This window comes from Sceloporus occidentalis, unplaced genomic scaffold (assembly GCF_023333645.1).
Source record: "Sceloporus occidentalis isolate IW3139 unplaced genomic scaffold, rSceOcc1.0.p SCAF_127, whole genome shotgun sequence".
Classification (NCBI taxonomy): domain Eukaryota; kingdom Metazoa; phylum Chordata; class Lepidosauria; order Squamata; family Phrynosomatidae; genus Sceloporus; species Sceloporus occidentalis.
This window is the reverse complement of record NW_028317107.1, coordinates 2,247,063-2,273,239: the sequence shown is the minus strand read 5'-3', so window position 1 is coordinate 2,273,239 and position 26,177 is coordinate 2,247,063. Positions and strand designations below refer to the sequence as shown.

The 26,177-nt window shown below is 42.4% G+C and overlaps 1 protein-coding gene across 1 annotated transcript in view; it reads right to left on the bottom strand.

Moving 5' to 3' along the window:
* LOC149281839 (collagen alpha-1(V) chain-like) overlaps positions 1 to 25,851 on the bottom strand; it is an 84,416-nt gene extending 58,565 nt beyond the window's left edge. Inside the window, exons 1-5 of the mRNA XM_089498984.1 lie at positions 25,808 to 25,851; positions 24,792 to 24,885; positions 23,299 to 23,343; positions 5,737 to 5,944; positions 1,275 to 1,442 (exon numbers count right to left, since the gene is read on the bottom strand). Coding sequence (XP_089355110.1) covers positions 1,275 to 1,442; positions 5,737 to 5,944; positions 23,299 to 23,343; positions 24,792 to 24,885; positions 25,808 to 25,851 — 559 coding nt within the window. The remainder of the gene's footprint in view (positions 1 to 1,274; positions 1,443 to 5,736; positions 5,945 to 23,298; positions 23,344 to 24,791; positions 24,886 to 25,807) is intronic.
* Between the last annotated feature and the right edge of the window lie 326 nt (positions 25,852 to 26,177).

The window sequence follows — 26,177 nt, the reverse complement described above, 5'->3', positions numbered from 1 at the left end:
GAAGAAGACCGGCCTATTAAAGGTGCTGTCCTATCAGTGCTCACCTTTGTGTCATGTGACAATTGAGCATTCCTGGCAAAAATTATGAATAAGACGAAATTTTACATGATTAAAGAATTATTTCTATAAAGAAGCTGGGCATTTACTAGTATTAGAAACAATGTCTCTATTTCGTTCCAAAATCGTTCAGTGGAGTAGGTGGAACAGCAGCTTTAAATTTTGAATTATTATTTTTTTTTAAAGATTTTGTAAGATTTTACACCTACCGATGTAGAATGGCCACGCTTTGTAAACCGTACATGTGTTTTTACTTTATCTTTACGTCTCAACTTTTACACTAATGTATTTTTCTGACGAGGGCTTTTAAATTTGGCACAAAAGCACAGATAAACGGGCAAAACTGTCACGTTTTAAGTAGGGTTTTTACAGTCTTGTCCTCGAACAACCCAATAAAAGTCCAACAGATGTCTTGGAGAGGAGGCTTTCAACCCAAATGCTTGCGTCTTATCCAAGAGAGAAATATCTAGACTTTCATTAATCATGCATTATATTGACGTTGCTACATTTTTATTTGCTCATTTATAGGTAGGTGCATGAATGAATTCACCTGTGCTCAAGCAGGGAGACATTAACAGCATTTAGAGTGGTTTAGTTATTTAAACACCTTTCATAAAGTCCTTACAGGCTATCGCTTCCAGGAGGCGTTTCATAAACTACAATAAGAGAAATGATGAAGACAAATCCTTTTAATTTCATAAAGTTTGCTAAGTCGAGCCTTCGGGGGAATTCCCGGGCGTCCCACAATAGACTAAGTGCCTGCTTAGAGAGGTTTGAATGACTGCCGAATTACCAGGGATCAGGCAGGAACCGATCTACGCCCCCCCCCCCTCGTCTCACCAGATAAGACAATGGGGTTTTATCCAGACGCATCTCGGCGATCTAAGCTCTCCTGTCATTCTATTGACATTCCGGAGGCAAGGATTCCAACGTTCTCAATTCCACCAAGACCACCACGCGTCCAAATAACAGGCCCTGGACCCGCGAACGCTCCCTTTAACGCCTCTTATGGTTTGCATTGTTATTTATAGGCGTCTCTGGGTGGGAAGGAGCAGGCATTTGGAATTTGTAGGGTCCTGACAACAGAGGATTATGTTCTTGAGACATTAAGGAGTCATAATGGACACTCGAGAGACGTTCCACATAGAGCTGTTAAGCTAAAGGTCACCTGTCTTTGGAATAATCAGAAATTAGATAACCCAACAACGTATTCTTACCGTGAAACAATTGCTTCGTAGGGGCGCTAAGCTGGGCATCCTTAGACACCCGGTACGCCACATCTGGTCCCTTGGAAGACTTCCTGTGGGCGCAAAAGCCCGTTGTTTTTGTGACACCGTCGGGTAAATTGTGAAAATCTAATACCTTCAAGATATCTGCGGGTTCAGCTGTAAGGAGACAAAGAAAGAAAGAGCGTCGTAAAGTTAGACTCCACAAAGATCCTTGACGTATAGAAATTTACAATGCACGGATTTTATCGAGGGGGTAAATGTCACATCTCAGTATACAAAAAGCTTGAGAAGAGAAAGGGCTGGTGGCGTCAGCTTCTTGGAGGCCAGACTGTCTCTTGAGAAATTGAGGTTATAATTTATGAATGTCAAATACTCAGTTTACAGCAGACTCAAGTCTCTTAGACGGCCTCAGATGGTATTGCGGCTTCAATAATAACAGACATGAAAGAAAAAGGGTCACAGGACGGGGTGTAGGGTGCACCTATTTCAGGGCAACCTCCTCGTGTTACGTTACATGTGGATTCCTCTAGAAGGAAGCAGCAGTACTCTTAGCCAACCACCCCTAGGACAGATGGATGCTTTGCTATGCTAAATGTACATGAGATTCCCCGCGATCTTGGCTGTTATTTTACGGACGTGAGGCTTTGTGCTATTTTTCCTATAAAAAGCAGAATTTCAGGACCACACACCTGATTTATAACAACATGTGTTTTGCACAGAGCTTTCTAATGCAGTCTAATCAAAGATCTCCCCGTAACCAGCCCGTTGAGTAGGAGGACACTAGGTGGCCTGATTGCCCAAGAGGGCTATCAACCCCCGGTGAGGCAAAAGGGAGACCTTCTGCCCCCCCCTCAGACCTGTTGCTTAGGCCAGGATTCACTAGGTTGATGAAAATGATTGACTACCGCACAACAAAACGAGGGTTGTTAGTTCTGGAATGCCAGGAACATCGAGTGTTCTCATTACTAAAGGCTGATATGGCTCTAATGTTCCTGGCAGACCATTCTCCTTTGATATGGGCAGATTAGATGGGCCGGAGGATTGTTATTTACCATCAAATTCTATAATATCCAAACCAACCAATGTCAAGAGGTGTATTGTGTAAGGCCTCTCGGGGTCTAGGAACATCTCCAACGATAGAGAACGCAGAGAACGTCAAACCTGGAAGCGACCAGCTGAGATCTCCCGCAGAGTTGAGATCCCTTAACTTCTAACAAGAACTTCTAACAAATCAGTTTAGAGAAAGTGGAGAAGAAATACCCCGTGTTAAGATACAAAATAACATTCTCCGCTTTACAGCTCTTTGTAAAGTTCTGGATCTTCGGAGAATGATTCATAGTGAAGCGGAACGTCATAAAGATATATACATGGTTTGTAAATGTCAGCTAAGGAACAGAAAATGAATATATTTCGGCCGGTAAAAAGCTTTTCCGTGACACTCGCAATCTGTTATAATCCATGATCCGGAACGGTGGAGCGGAGCTCCACATCAATCAGGGAACCGACAATAAGTTAAGGCAACTATCACCTTTCATGATTATCGCTAAAATAACTGACTGCCATCTTCAATATCTTAACAGCTTGTTTATTTCCGCGGATTGCTACACCTTCTCGGATACTGAAACAATAGCCCTTTTTTCTTGGAGTTAATTTCACTGTTGGTCTAGAAGTCTTTTAAAGTTGGTGACACTTCAGGGTCTCTGTGGTCTTTAATGATTAGGAGACTCTTACCTACTGTATATGTTAGCTGCTAAAATGTATCACAACCTTCTAAATGAAACATTGTTAGGGCTTTGTATTTGTTACTGATTGAGGTCCTTGGGCACTGAGGACACTTGAACTTAAAGTAGATATAAATCGAGACTGTTGACTTTCCAGAACTTAGAAAACTCTCTACAAACTCATACCAATGAACTGTGAAGGTCTTTGTAGACTGGCGATAGAACTAAGGAGCCAGTTCCATCCTCGGATTCACCCACTTGGATGGAATATAAGGAAATTGGGACGGATGGGGCAGATCTGATGGGAAATTTCTAGTCTTATTTTGGATCCCACCAAGCTCACCTTCCTGGGACACGCGATGAGGTGGCTTTCATGGGATGTCATGTAAATGTGGGTCTAAGGAAAGTTGGAGAACCCAACTGTCTAAATTAGTAAGAATATGGGACAGAAGTAGCAATGGAATCATGGTTTGTTGAAGCACAAAAGCGATTCAGGCTGAATGAGCTACAATACGGGGATATTAAATTCTATCTCCGTAGAGGAAGGATCTCCTTTTTTAGGTCTTGAGTCTTATTATGATTCATTTCCATTCTAAATGGAGGAACATACCAGTATCAGCATTTTGCAATCAATCATAATTATTTTCAAAGATTGAATTAAAAAAAACAGGGATTTCATTTTCCATTAGGTCAGGTTGCCATTAATTAAATAAAACTTGGTGTATCTGAATTCTTGGAATTGCGTTCAACTTGAAGGCTCACTTCATTATGTGCTGACACGATGACTGATTCTGTAATTTAACAATCAGCGATCAGCCAATTCGCTTAAAACGCTGATGGATTAGGTGCACCTTGGGGGTAATCTGTGAACTAAGCATCGGGGCCGTAACGTCCATAGGGCAAGAGGGGCAGGTGCCCCAGGCGCTGCTTGAGATAGTTTTTGGCCGGTCCAGTCTGCCTATTTTTCGACCTTCTGTAAGGGCTCAAGCCTTACTTGGTCCTTGGTTTAGGACAGCCTATCCCATGCAGGCTTAAATGCCCCGACCGGATTAATCTCCCCCACTTCTGCTGGAAGGCTATTCCATGCGTGCGCCACCCGCTCACTTTCTAGGCTTTGCCTAGGATTCCCATGCAAGCTGCTTTCGTCAAAAGGGGTGTCCTGGTGGCAGACGGCCAGGAGCCATAGCAGTCTATAAAAAAAGAGCATATTTGATCTCCGCCGTTGGGACCTGGCGTGCCCCGGAGGATCAGATGTCCTGTGATCTGCCAAGCATTACGGCAGCAAAAAACAGCGAGGGGAGAGCTTAAGGATCAACATGAAAACAAGACGTGAGCTGTAAACATAACAACGAGAAGACAGCCGGTGATAAAGACAACACGAGGAAGAGGAAAGGATGAAGACAATCCTCGGTTCTTAACTCAGCGGCTGATTCCTGCCGCAGGCGTTATCTCCGAGACGTCTTTTAACACAAACTTCTTTAAAGAAAATGCCAGAATATTCCAACGATATGTGCCAACTTCAAATTAAGGGCATGATATGAATAATATCATCTTTTTTTTAGCCCCAGGTAATCTCAGAAATTCTCGTCAATAATCCAGTTCATCCAAACAGATAAAACCTACGATGCTAAAGTTATGGTTCTAGCTGGAAAGTCGCTAGATTTATGAATGCCCCTGATGCCCCTCTCTCCTCCCCTGATGCCCCTCTTTTCTAGGAGGTCAGAATGTTTGCTGGGTATGAGGGGATCGCAGGGTTCTACAGCCCTAAAAGCCCCCATAATGTGTATAGAAACAGCAGCTCAGGTCAGTTTCTACAAATTATGAGCAGAAGCCACGGAACATAGTGGGAAACGCTTCTAACCCCTAATGTGTCGCCTGAATTGCACTCAGAACCGTCTCTGATTATAAATATTGGGTATAATGGCGTTTGGGGCGAGGTCTATCCCTTCCTTTATTATGTGAGCTTAGTGAATACCATGTGGATTAGCGATCTCGGCACACGCTGTCCTCTGCAGTCACCGGTCCGTTAATGGACTTTCCAGCGATGGGGCATCCATCCAAGACATTCCCCGCGGGACTCCGCAGAGCAGAGGGCCTTCCCACAAGAAACTGAAACAGCGCCAACGATGAGCGTGATCCTGCTACCTGTCACACATCTTTATAACACCAGCCCCCAAGAACCGACATTAATTGCCCCTCCAAGCTCACCGGTTCCAGAAGTACCCTCTACCCCCTAACCTTACCCAAACCTCCTTTAGATTATTTCTCATCTTCTAAAGAGATGACTCTACCCAAAAGTATATAACGTCTACTCGGTAGCTCCATCCATTCCAACTATCCAAAGACACATAGCTACAAACAGTCCCGAACTTAAAAAGGACAGTCACGACAACGCTAAATGAGGCCCTTGCACAAGAGGGATGTTCTATAGACAAAACACATCATAACATCACAATGTCGCAGACTCTACTCAGGTCATAAACAGTTCTGGATCTACGAACCTCAGCCAATCTGTCAGAACCAATTCCTAAACCGTGTCCTCTCCCCGCAAAGACAAGAAAAATGTCACATAACAAATGTAATTTTTGTAAGAAATGGGAAAATTGGGCAAAACAGTAGACTGATATTAATGAGCGTCCGGTTGTCCATCGTACAGACACCAGAGGTCCGCTGGAGAAGAGCCGCCAGCCCAGAGAGAGCGTTGCGTACTCAGCAGTTTCGAGACAGACCTGCTTCCGATTTCAGTTGTTCAAAGACCAGGGTTTCAATCTGTTTTTCTTCTTGCCCCCTGGGGGTGCATTTGTTAGCAGTTCGGGGTGACACAGAAGCAGGTCGTTGGTCTAAATCTATTTGCTTAGAGAAGGTTGTGCCCCCTGACGAAGGACTCGAGAGCCCAAAGGTACCGGAGTCTCTAACAAACCAAACTTCCGCAACTCTCTAAGGGGCAATTAAAATAAAGGTACAGGTGGGGTGGGGGCTATTTGTTACCCTGATTTTTTTTTTTATGGAAGACATTTTGTTCTGTTTTATTTGGGAAAAGTTTAAAAAGAATCTGCCATTTTTGGGTAATTGCGATATTTGGGGTAAATTGTAACCATTTAATTCTTGAAAAAATTAACTTTTTGACTTTTTGACTCATGGCTCGGTGTTACCCCTGGGTACGGAGGTGAATACCCCTATCAACAGCTCACTGGGTCTTTAGATCGCCCAGCAGGGGGCGTAGTGGCGTTACCCACAATGCACCTTAAGATACTTTGTTGCGGATTATTATGTGACGTTATGATTAAGAGAAGTTGCACATGCGCAGTTGGGCTACCTCTGATAGCGATCTTTGGCTAAGTCATGAAAGACCTTTTTTTTGGCAGATATAAGCGATATACCCTGGAATATACCGCAGACGTTCACTCGGTAACAGCCTGGGTCTTTGTAAAAGCCAAACCAAGTCTGGATTACGAGGCGGATACTTCAGTAATGAATCACTTTATCCCCTCAGGGATCGCAAAAGCAATAATTCCCACCGTCAACAGAAGACTGTATTATATTAAAACAACGCAAGACCAGGGACTATGGGGGGGGGGGTTCAGGATCATAGCCAAGAGGGTCAGAAAAGGAGGAGGCGAAGCATGGGGGGGGCTGGTTTAAGTTTCTACGATTGTTCTGCCCCCTATCATAGAGTCATCGTCTTCTAAAGAGGGCATTGTAAACTGCGGAAGGGAAACAATCCGCTGTTGGCTAGGTAGCTCCAGAAGGAACACGGCCAACTGCTAATTATTTGTAATTAATAATCATTTATAGGACTAGAGCTGATGGAGGAAAAATATTGTCTGTTCCAAAAAAGTATAATTTTATTGCAAAAAACCAGCAGCATGGTATACCAGGGGTTCCTTAAAGGGACAGACGTTTACAGGGCTAATGGACCCAGGGGCTTTATGGCCAACAGCCGCCGGCTGGATATGTATGGCCACATGTTAAATTTTTATCCTCTCGCAGCAATGGATTTCCAGGTGGCGGCCGCACACGGCAGGTCCTGATCTACCGCTGGGGCTGGTGTTTCGGTCCATGTTTTACAATAAATAAATCTAAAAAAATGGCATCCTGTTCCTTTAAACACCCCCTTATGCAGAACAGTAGACCCTGCAACATAAGACATTCAGCTCGTGGCCTGTCTCCACAGCCATCGCTATCTAATGAGTATCTAATAACACGCGGCCCAGACACCGCAAGCGTGCATGATTAGACTAATGCCTTCCGCAGTGCCTTGGAGGGGTCACATTATTTAATAAAGGGACTCATCACTTAACACTTAACAAATATGTTTTCTCAAGTTCCAACACAGAGAAGTGTTACATTATCTGATGAATTGAGTTTTAAGAGATTTAAAAAACGAAAACTCCCCACCCTACAGATTAACGAGGGATAAAAAAAATTGTTTACTAAATCATGACCCATTGGAGTCTACGTTGGAAATAGTTTTTTTTCTCTTTAAAGTTTGCTTTGGGAATGCTTTGTTTGCGTTTTTTCGTTCTCCGCGCATGGTGTTACGCAATCACCGCTGACCGTGGGGGGGGGTGTCTGCGGAAGCTGAGAGGCAACGGCCGAAAAATAATAAAAACTTGTAAAACCCACAGAGCTGCTGCTGGTTTTGTTTCGAGGCGGTAACGCCGGAGGGCACAATCACCGAGCGCTCCCCATCGCCCCGTATCTGCTTTATACCGACGAGTTACAAGTTATCACTTGCGAAGAGTAAAGCCCTCTCGAGCGCAGCTATTGTAGGTCCAGAACAAGATGCCGGCACCTAATTGCTCTAATAACGCAGTCTTTCCAGAAAGCAGAGAGCCATAAAATGTAAGTGGATTATTTTTATGAGCCGGTGTAAAGCACTAAAGGCATTACCACTGTTTAGTAAATTGCAGAGTTCTTTAGATAAGATAAGTTACCGTTAATTACAGATTATTGCCAGCTGTAGAGTCACAGATGGGGGGTAGGAGATAAGAAGAGCTTCCTCACGGTGGACAAGTCAACGATTCCTACCTGGCCGGTACATACAAGACTTTATGCTGCGTTAATGATTTCTCAAATAAATTTCTTGGAGGAGAAAAGAGAGGGGTAAAAGAAGGTATGATCTAGGGAGGGAAGGAAAGGAGGAATGAGAGAAAGGCGAGGGAATGAAAGGAAGAAAGGAAAGAATGAGAAAAACTGAAGGAATAGGAGGGAAATGAAGGGAGAGAGAAAAAGAAGGGGAGGAGGAGAAAAGGAAAGAAGGGAAGGGATGCTAACGGTAAGGTAAAGGAAGAGAAAGAAAGGGATAGCAGGGGAGGAGAAGGAAGAGAAGGAAGGGATGAAGAAAGAAGGTATGGTGAAGGAGGAAAGTGAAGGGAATTGAAAAGATGGAAGGGAAAAAAGGTAACGGAAGAGAAGAGAAGGGAAAAAAGAGGAAAGGAAAGGAGGGAAGGGAAAGGGGTGAAAGCAGCCAAAACTCCTGCTTCTAGGAAAAGGCCCTTGTAGGGTTAGATATATCATTTGTGTCGTATTCCAGAATTGAATTAACACCGTGACGTAACCCCAAGTAACACCAACCAGCACATGTCAAGTGCTCCAAATTCTAAACAGAGTTAACGGACTGGAAATTTGGCGGTGAGAACCCTGATAACCATCTTCTGTTTGAGTCTATCCCGCCACGAATGACTTAAGACCTAAGAGGTATTTATTTAACATCAAAAAAACAACAACACGTGCGATTGTGTGGCTGGTAATTCCTCTAAGTATTATAATAATATACATTTCCAGAGGCACCTGATGGATAAACGGGGAACTAGAACCTTCCTGTGAGGTCACGACAGACGAGGCTCTTAATGGATTCAGTAGAGATACAAGTATCTCCATCCACAAAAAGAGAATTACAGAAAACACAGACATTAAGCGGAATAAATGTGTCTGTTAACACCAAGAAATCTCTCGTTACTGAGTAACGTAACCGCTTGGTGCCTGTCCTGCAGCATATCTACTCCTTCGCTCATAACTCAGGAATGTAAAGGGTCCCCGGTGGGGTCTCTCCTGCCCACGCAATCGTCGGCTCTTCACCATCTGAGAGCCCAGATAATACAAAGGTTTTTTTTTTTTTTAAGTGTCTCATTTCTGTTTGGGTTGAAATGAAATTTCCCAGACATGACCTACAGCCTGGCTGGGCTGAACGGGTATATCTTACGAATGACTAAATGGAAAAAACGAGACAAGCCGTTGAGTTCTGCCTTGAATCGCCACTTAAAAAAAACACACAGTGTTGATCGACTCAAGGACAGTCTGCCAGACATCTCTAGAAAACCTCTGCAATTAGGTAGCGTTTCAGGTATCGAAATAACACAAAAAGGTGTCACGGAATCCATGTTAATAATCAGAAAGTATTTCAGACGGAATTACAGAATTGTTCGCATTCTCGGCATCCGCTCCTTCACGTTTTCTTGAACTCATTGGATTTGGATGGCCATTAAGACACAGTCTGAAACATGGTCCCCGACAAGAAGTCTTACTGTTTAGAACAAGTGGCACGTAATCCAGGTAAACAATTTCACGAGTCTGGTGGGTAATACAATTCCGCATTGTTGGAGAAGACAAGCGGAATGTTCAATCTATAGTGTATGGAATCGCCTACACCCTGGGGCAAGCAAAGTTCTCAAGGGGTACAGTTGCTTTTGTAGAGGAGTGGTTACAAACCGATGAAGAAATTGGTATGGAAGCCAAAATAGCATCTTAGAATTTAGGACTCGGTAGGTGGCTCTGGAACGCCCTCCCTCTACCTTTCAGGACAATGGAAGACAACCCTACAGTCAAAACGTGGCCCTTTGACGAGGCATTCCCGACTGTCACCTCCTAATCTCATAAATTTTTAAGAAAGTACTGAAGCATCTGGCAACGCTAATCCTAACCACTTTACGTAGAACCGAAGGGGATGCACATCTCCTCAGGCACCAAAAGAAGACCAGGTCAGCTCCAAACCTGACAAGCCACTCCGTTCTCCAAACCTCTGCCAGGCGCTGGAATATCTAAGCATATCAATGGATTTCCTAATAAAGTACAAAAACACTAAACTAAGTAAGTTCTCTAAGACTTCTTTCATAGAACAAAAAATGTATTTATCAGGAACGTTGTCCTCCTTCAGATGCCAAACCTCCTTGAAGTAGCAGCGTTCTCTCTCCTGCAAGCTTTCCAGATCCCCTTTTTATATATGAAAAGCATTAATCAAACACTTAATCACATTCTTTCCTCTTATCTGATTACCTCCAGGGTGCAACTGAAGCAATGTCAAAAGTCTGCTTTGGCGTAATTTTTTTTTTTCTTCTTTTCTTTAAAAAAAAAAAAAAAAGTTAATAATTTAGCATAGCAAGAACTTCTGGGCTACCGGGAGTAATGTGAGAGAGAAGAAGCTACAAATATCAACCAAGGTTCTACATGGAACCCAAAGATCTGTGCAAAATACAGTAGTATTCCAAATGTATGAGCTCTCTTGGAACAATGAAGGTTTTCCATGGAACTGTAAGGATAGAGAAACATCCAGACTCTCCAGACACTTTCCAGCCTAAATAATGATATCTCTAGGAGTTGAAGTTCCTTCAGCGCAAGATATGGTTGTCCCATTAATTCTTATGCTGTCGGACAAATGTTTTAATTTAGACCTGAAGGCACCAGGGAATAAAGAGACCCCCAGTAAATGGTTCTTCATTTGTACTTTTGAATACAAAGAAACAAAAATAGATACATTTCATTGATTTCTTCAAAAGCTGTGGGACCTTCCCCCGGAAACCACCTGCGTAGGTATCTACTGGTTTGGGTCCCAGAGAATATAGTTACTTATAAGAAAGAAAGTCCTAAAAATATAATTCCGATACTCAAGCTGGTGAAAGGATTAAAGAAAGAGGACAGGTCCATCCTAACTAGAATTATTGTTGAGCTTTTGGGATGAAAATAGAGAAGAGCCAAGAGCAGATTGATGTGAAGCCAAGAAGTTTTCAAAGTTAATTCATGGAGAATGAAGAAGAAAAAAATCATTCCAGACAAGTTCAATATTCGTGGTTAATTTCAAGTGTCACATCTACAGATACGCACGACATTATTGATTGTCCAAGTCTTCAGGCAACCAAACACGTTGCATTTTTATGCTTCTGTAATGCATTACAGCATGTCGATAATCACCAATTACAGTAACTCTTCCATTGTGGGTTTAATGGAGCTTGAGTTCACGTGTCTTCCATTAAGTTACTAGATAAAGCATTGCAGAGACCAAGGTCCCCTCCCTCTCCCTATGAAGCTCAATGTCAGGAACGAAAGAGGAATTTAGGGCCCAATGAGGGACTGTCTCCCCAACACAGTGACACTTGGAAAGTATGGGTTGCCTTTAGGACAATTTGCTAGCGTTCTCATAATATCAGTATATTAAAGAATTTTCATTAAAGAGCTTAAGACGGTCCTTGAGGAGCCATCCCATAAATGGGGTTTTCAGGTCAACTAAAATAATTGATCGGTTGACGATCAGACATGGGAACCGAGAGCTTTAATCCTGGCGGTTCCAGGGTTTTAGTCCCCCGTGTACATAGATACAGCCCCCACGCGGGGTGGCAGATACACAAATAACCCCTCGTGTTCTAAATGAAGACAAAAACTTTCTACAAATAGGTCGCTTTATGGAGTCCGTGTGCGGCAGCTGTCGTGTGTCATGTTTGGACCCGCATTTGTCAGACACTCAGACAGCACAACACGGAGAAGAAAGAGTTGCACCAGATACAAGACCTTATCTAGGGAGAGGCTATTCACATAATTCAAGGGTTCTCCGATCTGGTGTATACATCAGGATATTATATATTATATATTATATATATATATATATATATATATATATATATATATATATATATATATATATATACGTGCAAATTATACACCAAAACAGACTTCTTTTTATATCTTGATTTGCTTTTACAGAAGGACCCTAAATATCTACAGATGTATATGAAGCTACTGATATAATTTAAAGCAGATATTCCGTTGGTGTAAGTTGGCCGGTGCCTGGCGGAAATGCCGAGCCGGGGAGTTGTTTCTGTAAGTCAAATTTTTGTGTTATATACTACATGTTATGTCCTGTCTACCCATTGTACAGCGCTACGGAATATGATGGAGCTATATAAAACAATAATTAAAAATACCAGCTGCCTATCTGCCTCCTCCTCGATCACAGGCCAGCCTCTAATTTGGGGCAGATGTCCTCTGGGGATCGGAGAGGCTCACAGCTATACAGGCGAACAGGCAGGGTGACCTGCCAAGGGGGTATATATATATATATTTATATATATATATGATGTATGGATCAGCTCCCAGGGTCTGCTACCCCCTTCTTCAGATCGAAAGCCAAACACAGAGGTCAAAAGTGCCCCCTTCCTATGCAATTAAAAACAGCTCCAAAGCTTGGAGGGTCCCACGATTTTATGATGTGACACTCATTAGCCGAGTGCGAATGTTACGTTTAAATGATGGCTGTTCTCAGATATCTCTGACTTGTTTGAGGGTCCTAAAAGCTGATAAAGAATTAACGATTAATGATAAGGGATTGGGAAGTCAAAAAAACATACTGAGGTCTACGCAAATAACCATGTCACATTCCGCTCGATTCATTCCTATGGGAAAATGATGTATTTCCCTCCATGAGCATAAACCCCAACACTGCATACAGCAAACCCCCAGGGCTATATACAGTAATAAAGCCCCCAGCACTGTATACAGTAATATAACCCCCCAGCGCTGTATACAGTAATATAACCCCCCAACGCTGTATATAGTAATATAACCCCCAGCGCTGTATACAGTAATATAACCCCCAGCGCTGTATACAGTAATATAACCCCCCAGCGCTGTATACAGTAATATAACCCCCAGCACTGTATACAGTAATATAACCCCCCCAGCGCTGTATACAGTAATATAACCCCCCCAGTGCTGTATACAGTAATATAACCCCCAGCGCTGTATACAGTAATATAACCCCCAGCACTGTATACAGTAATATAACCCCCCCAGCGCTGTATACAGTAATATAACCCCCAGCGCTGTATACAGTAATGTCGTTGGGTGACAAAAACCTGGTTTCTTTCATTTTGTTCCAATAAACTCCCTTTATCTGCAGTCCTGGGGCCGCCGTTGCTGTCAGTCATGTGATATTTTGGGTGACTTTCCCGGCTCCAACACCGCACTGAGCTGATGCTTTATGGCAATGCTAATGAGGTTTTAATCACAGACGGACTCGATGACCTATGGATGAACTCAATTGACTTTTGTTACTTTATAACCTCACTATGTAACTATAAAAATACACAGAAACCTAGAACTTGCTTGCAGATCGGCCCTATCCGGCCCCCGTCTAGTCGCCCGTTTCTCCTGCTGTAAAGATGCAAACCTTAATCAGTCGTTGGTCTCGTCTTAGATTCAGGAGCCGTCTGTCTATCCCATGCATGTTTAATCCCCTCACTGTATTACCCTCTACCACTTCTGCTGGGAGGCACTTCCACTTATCCACCACCCTCTCTGTAAAGTTAAAAAACCTTACAATATTAGTTTATATTCTTCCAGGTTTCCCACAGAGAAGCCAAGTTCAAAAGAGATTACCAATTTATGTCACTGCTTCCAGTTGTTAGAACCTCAGATATGAACTTAAAAGACATGTTTGTAAATAATTTAAAATAAAGGTTTTAAATAAATAAAAATTGTTTACAAATAGTGAAAAATAGACAAACGGGATATCTTCAATTGTGAATCGCCTCGCCCCACTTAACAGGCCAAGGCAGCATTCGCAATCCCCGAGCGATCCTCTCAACTCTAAGACGAGACCAACGACTGATTAAGGTTTACAGCAGGAGAAACGGGCAGACTAGACGGGGGGCCGGATGGGGGCCGATCTGCCGGCAGGTTCTAGGTTTCTATGTCCAATGGGCTTTGGATAAGTTGGTGACTCTGTTTAAAGAGGTAGGATGGCAATCACTATTAAAGCCAATGAAATGTCGATGTGATACAATGTATTGACGTGTTTCTACTCAAGCTTTTTATCCATCAGTCTATCCACTATGTTGGTTTCTCTTGCACCAAGACAATAAACATCCTTCTCCAGAAATTGTGGCGGTGTAACGATGAGAGGAAACCATAATGCAGGAGTTCTTGGAAGATCAGGTCCATCACAATTATCCATGGACCCCCATGGATAATGAATTTTGCTTCCTGCCCAGCGCTGGGATGAGGTCCTCACAGGCCAGGCCAAACATATGAGACCAGTCAAGAATCAAAGAGACGTGATAAGAGCATCTCTGCAGGGCTTGCTCTAAAGATGTCATAAATAACTGTGTTTATTGCTACGCTGTCACGTTTCAGATACATTTCACTAATCACTTCCACATGATGCTGGCCTTAGAGCCTTCAAGTTCCTTCCTTTATGGCTACCTCGCCTTCAACTTCCTCAACAGGAAACAAGCTGTGAACTTGAAACGTGATAAAAGGACCACAAAATGAGAAATCCAACGAACTGGCACTAGTCCTGGTCTATAGGAACACTCAGTTAACACATCGAAACCCTTGAAGAAGATACATATGTCTTCGTATGTTTAGTAAAAGTAACGTTTTTGATTTCTCCTTATAAAAAAAAGCACACAAAGAGAGCCTCCCTCTTGCCAAACTCGTTCTACATATGGAAGGTCTACCAGTTACTAGAATTCACTGGGGTTCCGATGTACCCTAAAACAATGGTTCCAATCAATGGATGATCTAAGGTTCGATTCTGAACTATGAAAGGGGTGAAGCATCCCATATATTAATTTTTAACCTTTTAAGGCAAGAGGAACGGATGTTTTAGTATATGGATAGAAAGGAATAATATTGAAAAATCAGGATTGGCAACTGATTTATCTCAAAATGAGCGAATGACTCAAGCTTAAGGCTGGTATCGCTACATCACTGACATCATTTCATAGGGAGACACATTTCAGTAGCTGTCTCCATAGACCAAGGGTGTCCAACCAGACAGATGCTGCAGGACTCTATCTCCCATAATGCTCTTTCAGCTAAGGGGCTGGCTGAGGAGTATGGGAGATGTAGTCCTGCAGCAACTGGAGGGCCGCAGGTTGGACACCCTTGCCATAGACCTTCTACCATGTAGGTCGATGGTAGAAGGTAGGAACTGTACTTCCATAACTCACCTATAGACGGCAGCAGAGATTTAAAGCATCCTTTCCTAATGCCGAATACTCATTGGCTATACTGACATCTGACAGATCCCCTATAAAACCAGATCTCTTTTGAATCCATCGCGTAACAGTTACAACTCCAAACTAGGTTATATTGAGAATAAAAAGCAAAACATTCAAGTATAACTGGAATTCAGTGCTTAATACAATTAATAAAAATCTAATAATAAATAATAAAATAAAAATATATAAAAATCTTGTTTGTTCTGTAAAAAAAAAAGGGTTGGCGCTAATTAAAATATTTAACCAGGGATGCATAGGTGCTAAAATATTTTTCTACTCTATAATTTTTTTTTTTTTTAAATCCTAATAAATATTTGTGTCACAATGTATTATATATATATATATATATAATTTATTGTCTGATATAGAGTGCCATTATATTCTATTATTTGTGTTAGGGGCAACCGCATAGGATTAGTGGAACGGAGACGCAAAGACCAAGAGAGGGTCTATTCGGTCTGAGGTGTGCCATGACCGACGTACCAGGTAGGCCTATAGAGGGCCACCCCGTAAAAGAAATGAAAGAAAGGATAGAGGAGAAAAAGAGGAAATAAAAGGAAGGAAATGAATAGCGAGGGGGGGCAAGGGCGGGCAACGTCAGACGCTGAAACGTAGCAGTGGGCAGGAGAGGCGATGGTTAAATAACCATAGCCCCTCCCACAACTACAGGCTAATTTACATTAGCCTTAACATATATTATATATATATATTTCATTATGTATTATATTTATAATCTTATATGTTCTCATCTCTGTGTGAGTCACAGTATAGATGCTGTATGTGTTCTGAATCTGTTCGATATAATCCAGAATAATGTTACAAACTGGTACTTGTTAGTGAATAAATGATAACATCTGTCTACATTGTGACACATGTGTTAGCCACTTGCTGCCAAAAGGTTTGAAAGTCCTCAGGGGGTATTCCCTCAAGGCAAATTCCATATTTTTAACCCTTTGAGCAGGATGAGTATTCTCAATTTTTTGGGTTAGCCAACTTGACCGTATCTGTTGAAGAATGAGACGTAGCATGCAAGACATCGTGAATGAGACCCTGGCAGGGCGAGGGGTCAGGTTCTTCCTTTAAGACTCCATAATCTAATTTTGTCATCTGATAAGACTTCTTACGGTGTGGATCACAGGTGATCCGAATTGATGAGCAAATTTCATCTATACCGGGGGTCAAAATGTTTGACATTCTTTAGTTATAACACATTCCGGGGCAGAGTGAAGTAGGATAGTTTGGAACACCAAAAAATATTAGCCAGAAGCACCAAGAATCCTAACTTTAACATGAAGAAAGGCTTTGTAGAGGGGCCTTCACTCCCGCCCTTTGAAATCTGATGCTTCAGGGAGAGCTTAGAAGAAGAAGAAGGAGAAGAAAAAATTGGGGAGAAGAATTCAACTTCTGATTTCTATCTCTGGAGAATCTCACTTGTACTATAACCATTCTCCATCATGACTAACCCAACGTATAGGAATGTGGAGTCCTTACGCTGGATGATTACCCCCCTACGGCACTCAAATGCAAACCTTGTGCCCCCTTATACCCAAACTTCAAAGAAGAGAGAGGGGAGATGTGATAGAGACATTTAAATACATAAAAGGATTTAATAAAGTACAGGAGGGGTTTATGTGACAACAAGAGACCAGAATCAAACACTAGAGGGCCGGAGGTGGAGATGGAATGGAAGGAAGTTTTTCTTTACTGAGAGTGTGATAGATAAGTAGAACAGCCTCCCAGAAGAAGTGGTAGAGGGTAATACAGTGATGGAATTTAAACATGCATGGGATAGACATACGGCTCCTGAAACTAAGACGAGACCAACGACTGATGAAGGTTTTATAGCATGAGAAACTGGAACTAGACGGGGGCCGGATGGGGCCGATCTGCTGGCAAATTCTAGGTTTCTATGACCAACAATATTATCCACAGCTATGTGTATAAAACATTATATTTTATTTCATTCTTTGAATAGATGTTTCAAATAGAGTCAAAATAAGAAAAAAAACTAAATTCTACATTGTTAGGGTTTTTTTTAAGTAGCGATCAGGCCTTTACCCCAGTAAGTCGAATGCTGCTTTTGGATGACAATTAGTAAAATAGATAATCTAATTGTGGGGCGTTTTCGATTCCCCAGTCCTGCGTTTCCATACCTGGCTAGAATGTTAGATCTTTTAAGTGATCTTTTAATATAACCTGGGGGAAAGCATTTGCTGTCGCACTCTACACTTCCTGATTTCTTGAATGCTCAAGAAATCCTGCCTAGTCGAGATTCTACATCTGCCCAAATCTACTCGACATCTGCTTTCCACCATCACCCTCTCAGCGGGCGAATCCTAACGACTGTCAAATACGGAAACGTGGAATGACTTCAACGCAAACAACCATGGAAAGTTCTAAAACACATGTCTGTTGGCGGATACTATGTTACAACATCTGGAGAGCCCATTGCACACCTGGAATTTTACCCTCCTTGCTGGTTTTACAGTCATAGCTTCAACACAGCACAATTTTATAACCCCATTTCTACTATGCCATTACAGCAGGGCTATCTATAAACCGGGATTTATGGGGTAAACTTCCAATTTGTATAAATTACCATGGAAACCAACAGACTCTTCATCCTAACCTCACAGTACGATGTGGCCGACAATGGTATAAATGCATAAATGAACCGATAATGATAACACAGAAAATATTTTGAAAACAGATAGTATTTTCTTTAAAACATTGAGATTTTTTCAAAATTCTATTATTCTTAATAAAAAATTGCGCTGAAAATCGGAAAACAGTGTTTTTCTACTAATGAAGGTACTAATGACATCATCATGTAGAATCCTTATCGCTATAAGCCTCCCAGTGTACTATGTGCTGCCACCTAGTGGCTGATAGTGTGTATTGTTTTTCTACACAGCAGGAACACACCCATTTACCTTGTTGGCACTATATCACAGACCCAAAATGTAAAATTTTTAATTAGATTTTGTCCTTATTACAACTCAGTGTCTAGATCCACAATTACCATAAAAAGTCTAGCATGCAAAACAAATTTTGCCCAAATCTGCAGTTTTTTGGGCCAAACATAAATTGTTTCATAACAATTGTTGCAATCCTTTATACATATTGTCCTCTTTGACAATGTTTCAGATATCCTGTAGTAACACATATTGCATTAAATAGATAAAATCACTCTTCTTAGAAACTTAGAAAATATAATTTTTATGTGTCCCCCCCCCCCCCCCAGTAAACTGGTTACAGAAGAGAAAATGGCAATTATTTGCAGTAATTCTTGAAAATTGCTATAGGTGGAGCAAGTTCCACATTCACAAAAAAAAAGTTTGCAAGATTCCAAGTTGGAATAGAAGGAGTTCTAAGATTTCATGTCTTAAACTTTTTGTGGAATCCCTAGATGTTGCATATAAAACATGTTTTTTTTTAAAAAAAATGTAATAAAAAAGTGCAATGTTAAGAAATCATGCAAGAATTTTTTTTTTTATATAAAAATCAGAATATTTGAGGTTTCATGCAGTCCTGGCGAATAGTGAAGAATGTGAAAAAAGCCTGTTTTGTCCCTTAAAAGGGCCCCTGATAGATGAGAACCAGGGTCCCGCAAGCAGCCAAAAAGTTTTGCTGGAAGGAAAAAAAAGTTGCAAAGACGTCTGGTGGTCGCCCAAGTGGGTTAGAAGGTGATATCAAAGTTTTTAAGCAGAAAAGAAGAAGATTTGGATCCAGACAACTTAAGGTTAAGAGTCCTTACCTGCATGGCACTGAGAACATATACAGAGGGATAATGCTATAAGGAGGGACCAGTCTTTTATCCAATTTCTCCTTTTCCATCGTATGTGAGAATCCATGGTCGTTAGGTCCTCCACCGTGGGGGGCCAATTCTTCTACTTTAGGGGGTCTCCAACTTAGTTCTTGGAATGCAACAAGGTTTCAAAGATAGGGCAAAGACCCCCAACAGAACTTCAATCTTTATAAAGCCATTAGTTTGTGTTTTTGGGACGTATTTTCAGGATTAGATATGTTCTGGGTTGGATTTTTTTTTTGGTATGTTTTGCAAACCCCCAGGTCCTTCTGATCTTTTTTTTTTCCTCTCCTCCTGTCCCCCTTTCTTCTCTCTCTCTGGTCTGGTCCTACTGGGGTTGTCTTGAGAAGTGATACCCCCTTGTCGACTGACTGGGGAGTGCGAAACCTTTTTAGGGGAATGTAGGGACTGTCAGACCCTGAGAGGGGCAGCAAATCAGGACTTGAAATGCTGGAAGCTCTGCCTCCTTTCAATGGGATCAGGAAAAGGGGGAGAGAGGGAGAGGAGGGCGAAGAGGGGGAGGAGGAGGAGGAGGAGGAGGGAGGAAAGTTTGTGTTTAAAAAAAAGTTTGGAAGAGACTGGGAGAGAAAATGTGTGTGTGGCAGGGAGGTGTTAAGGAGCAGCGCAGCAGGCACCATGTGGTTAAATAAAGAGGAAACCCGAATGTATGGAAAGATTCTCACTAAATATATATATATATAGGGAGAGCTGAAAATACCCCGGGCTGCGTAGAATCGTTAGATGAGTCGAGTCACATGTCACTGCAGTCCTATCTTGGGAAGAAGAGATGACAATAAAAGATGTGGCTGGGAGGTCCGGGAAACGGCAGATGCTCTACAAAAAGTTCTTATGGTAAAATTTGCCGGCGGATCGGCCCCAATTTGGCCCGTCTGGTCTGCCTGTTTCTCCTGCAGTAAAGACTTAAACCTTAATCAGTCAATTGGTCTCATCTTAGATTCAGGAGCCGTATGTCTATCCCATGCATGTTTAAATCCCCTCACTTTATTAGCCCCTACCACTTCTGCTGGGAGGCTGTTCCACTTATCGACCACCCTCTCAGTAAAGCACAGTTTTAAGAGTGTCTGAGTATAAAATGCATTCTTTATATAGAGCTCATGTTATCTAATACTAGTATAATACCAGGGGTGATGTGAAGTGTTAGCTCTGCAGCCCAGGCGCAGGTAAAATTCCTTACTTGTTTCCATACAATAATATATTTTTCTTACTCCGGGCGTCCAAACTCTAAAAACATTGTATTTTTCGCTCGGTTATCGCCTTAGGACATGCGCGGACACGTCTCACGAATGGGAGCGGGAGCCTAATGTCAAAAGGTCACGGAGTGATCCAGAAAAGTCACGCAGAAGAAAGACATTGGGATTCTGGAGCAAAAGTCAAAATAGTGTTCTTATCACCATGGCAACCAGATTGTCTTTTTAATACATAAGCTGCATTGCGTAGAAATTCTTGCAAGGTTTCGCTCCGATTCTGTCCTGTTGCCATAGAAACCAAAGGCATGGTCTGATACAATCGCTTTGTAGAGATGGAATGGAAGGAAGGTTTAGTGAGAGGGTGGTAGATAAGTGGAACAGCCTCTCAGCAGAAGTGGTAGAGGCCAATACAGCGAGGGAGTTTAAACATGCACGGGATAGACATACGGCTCCTGAACACGGGACTTTTTATACATACATGAGAACACGCAATCTTTTATGGTACATAGCAAAGGGGGTTTTTTGGCGGATATTTCCAGCCTCGGATATATTCATTTAGGATTTTTTTTATTGCTTACAAGCTTTACCCAAACATGGCGTTTTTGGCCGGGTTTTCTGAATGAAGCCACGTTTCTGAAACGATCCATTGAAACGGGGATTCCTGCTTGTAGGTGATTCTGGCGAGCGGTCAGCAGAAAAAAAACTACTTGGCATCAAAAAAAACGTTCAAACGGCTTCATTCTGAAGAGGAGACCTCTGAGGTCCTGAAAGCTAATGCGACTTTTCATCATTTTTCTGTGTTGGCCCCATAAAAGGCGTCATCTGCAGCTGACGGCTCTAGAAACCATCTGATATCCATAAACACATCAACCAACAAAGAATTGTAGTCCTAAGTGTCCCTGTTTAGTTTTGACAGTCTCTATTTGGGCCCCAAATCTCACCCTCCCCGGATGCCCCTCTTTCCTCCCCTGATGCCCCTCTTTTCTAGGAGGTCAGAATGGTTGCTGGGTATGAGGGGATCGCAGGGTTCTACGGCCCTAAAACCCCCGATAATGTGTATAGAAACAGCAGGAAACAGCTTTATAACTTAAACGGGGTAAATAAAACCCATTATGCTTCTTCTAAAGCAATATTATTATATTAATACCTACCAACAGGCCAAAAAAGTCACACAAAAAGTCCTGGTAAAGCCCTGCCTCCAGCCACACCTCTAACCACACCCCCTAAAACAAATGTGGCACATTTCACCGCTATCTCTGGGTTATATGTAAAAAGAAGCAACATTGGAGTTATAAATAAAGGAGAAAATGCCCCCAGACGCAGTGGCGTATGTCTCTGTGACCTAACCCTGGGCAGCGCCATCGGTGCCATCGTCCTTACTACGGGCGCCAGGATATGATGTCATATCCAGATGCTCTGCCTTTTAAAGACGCACAGATAAGTGATCTCCATTTTACCCGATCCACAGGGGGCCTGATCGCCCAATAGGGAAGATTGGCCCCTGGATCCTCCACCCTAGGCTTAGCCGGCCTAGGCCAGACTACTCCTTTCCCCCGTATCTCAATCCACGAGGCTGGTTTCCCATGCGCAGGGACTCCATTGTTCCTCCCCAGTATGTGAAAATTTTCCTGCACTATTTTTTTCACAAGCGGCAGGAATTCGTAGAGACAAAGAGTCAACACGTAATGCAAACAGGCTCGGGATTGATCTGAAAACTATTTTACGACATTTACAGGGCTGTATTTAAGGGCAAATACAAGGAGGGGGGGGTGGCGGGGGGTCAGAAACAATCTTAAAAAATGTCCCTTTAAGAATTAGTGTTAACAAGTAAACAATTAAAGTGTCACATGCCAGAAACACAATTCCAGCCCATTTCATACTTCTCTCCGGAACATTCCATACCACGTACAGAGATTCCACCCTTCCCTGCTTAAAGCAGTAGCTGCGTCGAATATATCGCTGGCTGATAAAGGGTTAAAAAAAATACAGGCTGTTACGGAGTTTATCATAAATAACATTTTAATGGAATCAAAATGTCTTCTAAATGGGTTAGTGGTCGCTAGCCGGGTCCCGCTGACCGGTGAGCTGCGGGGTATCCGAGGGGTAGTAGGGCAGTTTGTAGAATGCTGGGTAATCATGTGTTTCTCTCTCATTTTGTGTTGGTGTGAGTGTCTGGATGTGTGTGTGCCTGGGTGTGTGTTAGTTTGAGTGTCTGGATGTATGTGTCAGGATGTGTGTTAGTGTGAGTGTCTGGATGTGTGTGCCTGGGTGTGTGTTAGTGTGAGTGTCTGGATGTATGTGTCAGGATGTGTGTTAGTGTGAGTGTCTGGATGTGTGTGTGCCTGGGTGTGTGTTAGTGTGAGTGTCTGGATGTGTGTGTGCCTGGGTGTGTGTTAGTGTGAGTGTCTGCATGTGTGTATCTGGGTGTGTGTCAGTGTGAGTATCTGTATCTGTGTGTCCTGGTGTGTGTTAGTGTGAGTGTCTGGATGTGTGTGTCCAGGTGCGTGTTAGTGTGAGTGTCTGTATCTGTGTGTCCGGGTGTGTGTTAGTTTGAGTGTATGGATGTATGTGTCAGGATATGTGTTAGTGTGAGTGTCTGGATGTGTGTGTTAGCGTGAGTGTCTGGATGGGTGTGTCTGGGTGTGTTTAAGTGTGAGTATCTGTATCTGTGTGTCTCAGTGTTTGTGTTAGCGTGAGTGTCTGGGTGTGTGTGTCCGGGTGTGTGTTAGTCTCTGTATCTGTGTGTCCTGGTGTGTGTTGGTGTGAGTGTCTGCATCTGTGTGTCCTGGTGTGTGTTTGCATGAGTGTCTGGGGGTGTGTGTTAGTGTCTGGATGTGTGTGTCCTGGTGTGTGTTAGTGTGAGTGCCTGGATGTGTGTTAGCCCCACACCGCTCTTGGATCCTGGAGTATCTACATGGTGACCCGGAGTCTCCTGGCAATGCCCGGTAGTTGCCGGTATGATCACCGGTCAGTTGGGGGGCTCCTCTGATCTCCCCTCACCGGCTCAGGGATCTGTAAAGTCAATGGAGATCTGCGCTGTTGCACCTGGACATTAAGGGGTTATGTTAAAGACTTTATGACATATCATAATCCAGGCCAAGCACTCATGATGTCATCGCCGTGTACACATGGATGTGATCTCAAAGAGCGAATGTCATATTTAAAATAAAATAAAAATGAAACAAAAGCCATGAATTTAGATTTGTTTATGGAAATAATTCTCACTGTTTACTAAATATTCTGCTGTGATTTAATAGCCTGTGATTTGTTTATCATAATATCGACCTGGATTCTTTTGTTTTGCTTTTCAAGAATTCATAAAATGATGAAATATGAAGTGAACTTGCATAACAAAGTGAAAATAAAAAAGACTGTATTCATCTTTTGCTCCTGAAATCCAGTTATTTTAATTTTTTATAAATTAACCCATCAATCTTCTGTCTCAAAAAATCCATGAAATAGGACTGCATTCCTCCAAAGCGTCCCTGTTTAGCTGTGCCAGTTCCTCTTCCAAATCGCTGTGCCCTTCTTTCCTCCCCTGATGCCCCTCTTTCTTCTTCTTCTGATGCCCCTCTTTCCTCCCCTGAAGCTCATCTTTCCTCCCTTGATTCCCATAGGTGGCCCTGGCTCCTCCATAGGTGGCCCTGGTTCTTGGAGGCCGGTGGCCACCTAATGACCATGCCTGGGAACTTTCCAGGTTTCTCTCTGGGCGAAGCGCCCCTTCTCCGGGTCACAAACCTCGGATCGCCCTCGCTCCTCTGGAGCGGCAGAGTACGGAGAGCTGTAGGCCAACACCGAACCACAAATGAAATCTTCTAAAACGCTAAAAACCACCCAAGCGAAGAACGGTGATAATTCCTCCTGAATCCAGGTGCGTCGTCTTTAAGGAATCTGCGCTGAGGAAGGTGTCTTTGCCTTGACTCGCTCCTCTGCAGAGGGGAATGAAAGACGTTTTGTTCTCTCAGATAATTAATTTCCCCAAAAGCTCTTCAGGTTGTTTCGAGAAGTCAGCGGCGGCTGAAATCCGATGAGCCTCCCTCCTTTATCACAAAACAGCAGGTTTTTTTTGGAAATGTTTAATAAAATTCTGTATCGAGACTGGACGGGCTGGAAATTACGGGATTCTTACAGAAGGTGAAGAGAAAAGTTTGAAAGTTTTGGTTAATTTCTGAATTGTATAAATTTATGTAGAATTTTGGAGTTTTTTTATTTATTTATTTATTTTTTAACTAGCAAATTCGATTAGTTAGTTATACCTGATAACGCCAATGATGACAGATAATATAATTCAAGAAATAAACTTATCCCGTACCCTCGTTCTGGGGTTTTGTTATTATCTAAAACTCAATGGAATGGAAGGAAGATAAGTGGAACAGACTCCCAGCAGAGGTGGTAGAGGGTAATACAGCGAAGGTATTAAACGTGCATGGCATAGGCATTCGGCTCCTGAATCTAAGACGAGACCAACTACTGATTAAGGTTTGAGTCTTTACAGCAGGAGAAACGGCGACTAGACGCAATGCATGCTGGGACATAATACGGCACCAGCAGGTGCCGCACAGGGTGAGACGCTCCTTTACCCCAATCCTGGGGTGAAGGGGCAGATTATCAGAGTTATGCAGTCTGGAACTGACACCAACATACATAGTGGAGCATACAGTAGGCGGAGTCACACAGCACCACGTAACTCCACCTACTTTATGCTCCACCCCATTCTGTCCCGGGACACCTGGCAAGTATGCTACATATTCTACTCTGATTTAATAATATCCGAGCATCCTGATTGGTGATTTTCTCACTGCTACATTGCAGCTGAAATCCCTGCTTGAATACAGGTGGCTTAATTCTGAATATCTTTACCTCCTGATAAAAATTTCAAAAGGGCCAGACAGGACGTGCTATTGTAAAAATATCTTTTATTCAACAGAATTATTTTTCCAACTTAATGGAGCAGAAACTATGAATTTATAAGAAACTGTCTGAAAACACAGCGGCTCATTAAAAATAAATAAATAGACGGAATTTAGAAGTTTAGGTGCAGAAGAACGCAGCAAAAAAACTAAAACTCCCAAACGAAAGACTGCGAAGAACAAAAAAAATATATCCTGCGACGGTGTCCAGAGGACGCTCTCACTTTCTGGATACGTTCCAGGAGGAGAGCGGAAAACGCGTAGATAGGACTTAAAATGATCGTACGCTACTATTCCGAGATTTATTACAAAAAAAAAATGCCTGGACCTGCAATAAACGCAGGGGCAAAGTCCTTCGGATCCAATTACAGAGAGCTCTACAAACTGCTGTGTAAACACCGAGAAATGTTGGTACAATCCAAATATTTTGGCAGAAAAATAATAATTTTGATTAAAATCGTTTGGTTGGAGAGAAAAAAAAAAGCTTTATTATTAACTCCGTCCAGATTTTCAAGTAATTAGTTAGAAGCAAAGATCTTATTCCCTAACCTGATGCGAACATTCTTCGCATTCTGATGTCATAGGTGTCATTGTCTTACCTGATGACCTCATTCTTTACATGCTCACAGTCATCATTCACCATGATGACATCATCAATCAAATTTTCACATCATAATTCACCTTAATTATCAGGGTCATCTGTCGTTTCTATACCCAAATTATTATACTCACTTTCTTACCCCCAAAAAAACCTTTATGAATATCTTTTAGGCTTTACCTATACCCTGGTCCTTTTCGCTATTCTTTCACCAGCACCCCAATATTTGCTTGCACCCCTACATCTTTCTCCACCAGTTGTGGAAGGATATGGCATAGGGCAGAAAAAATCATTAGCCCAAAGCTGCCCCCCTGATGTTCTTCAGCTCATGAAGTACACATTTCCAGTAGGTCATCTAGCATCGGCTTTCC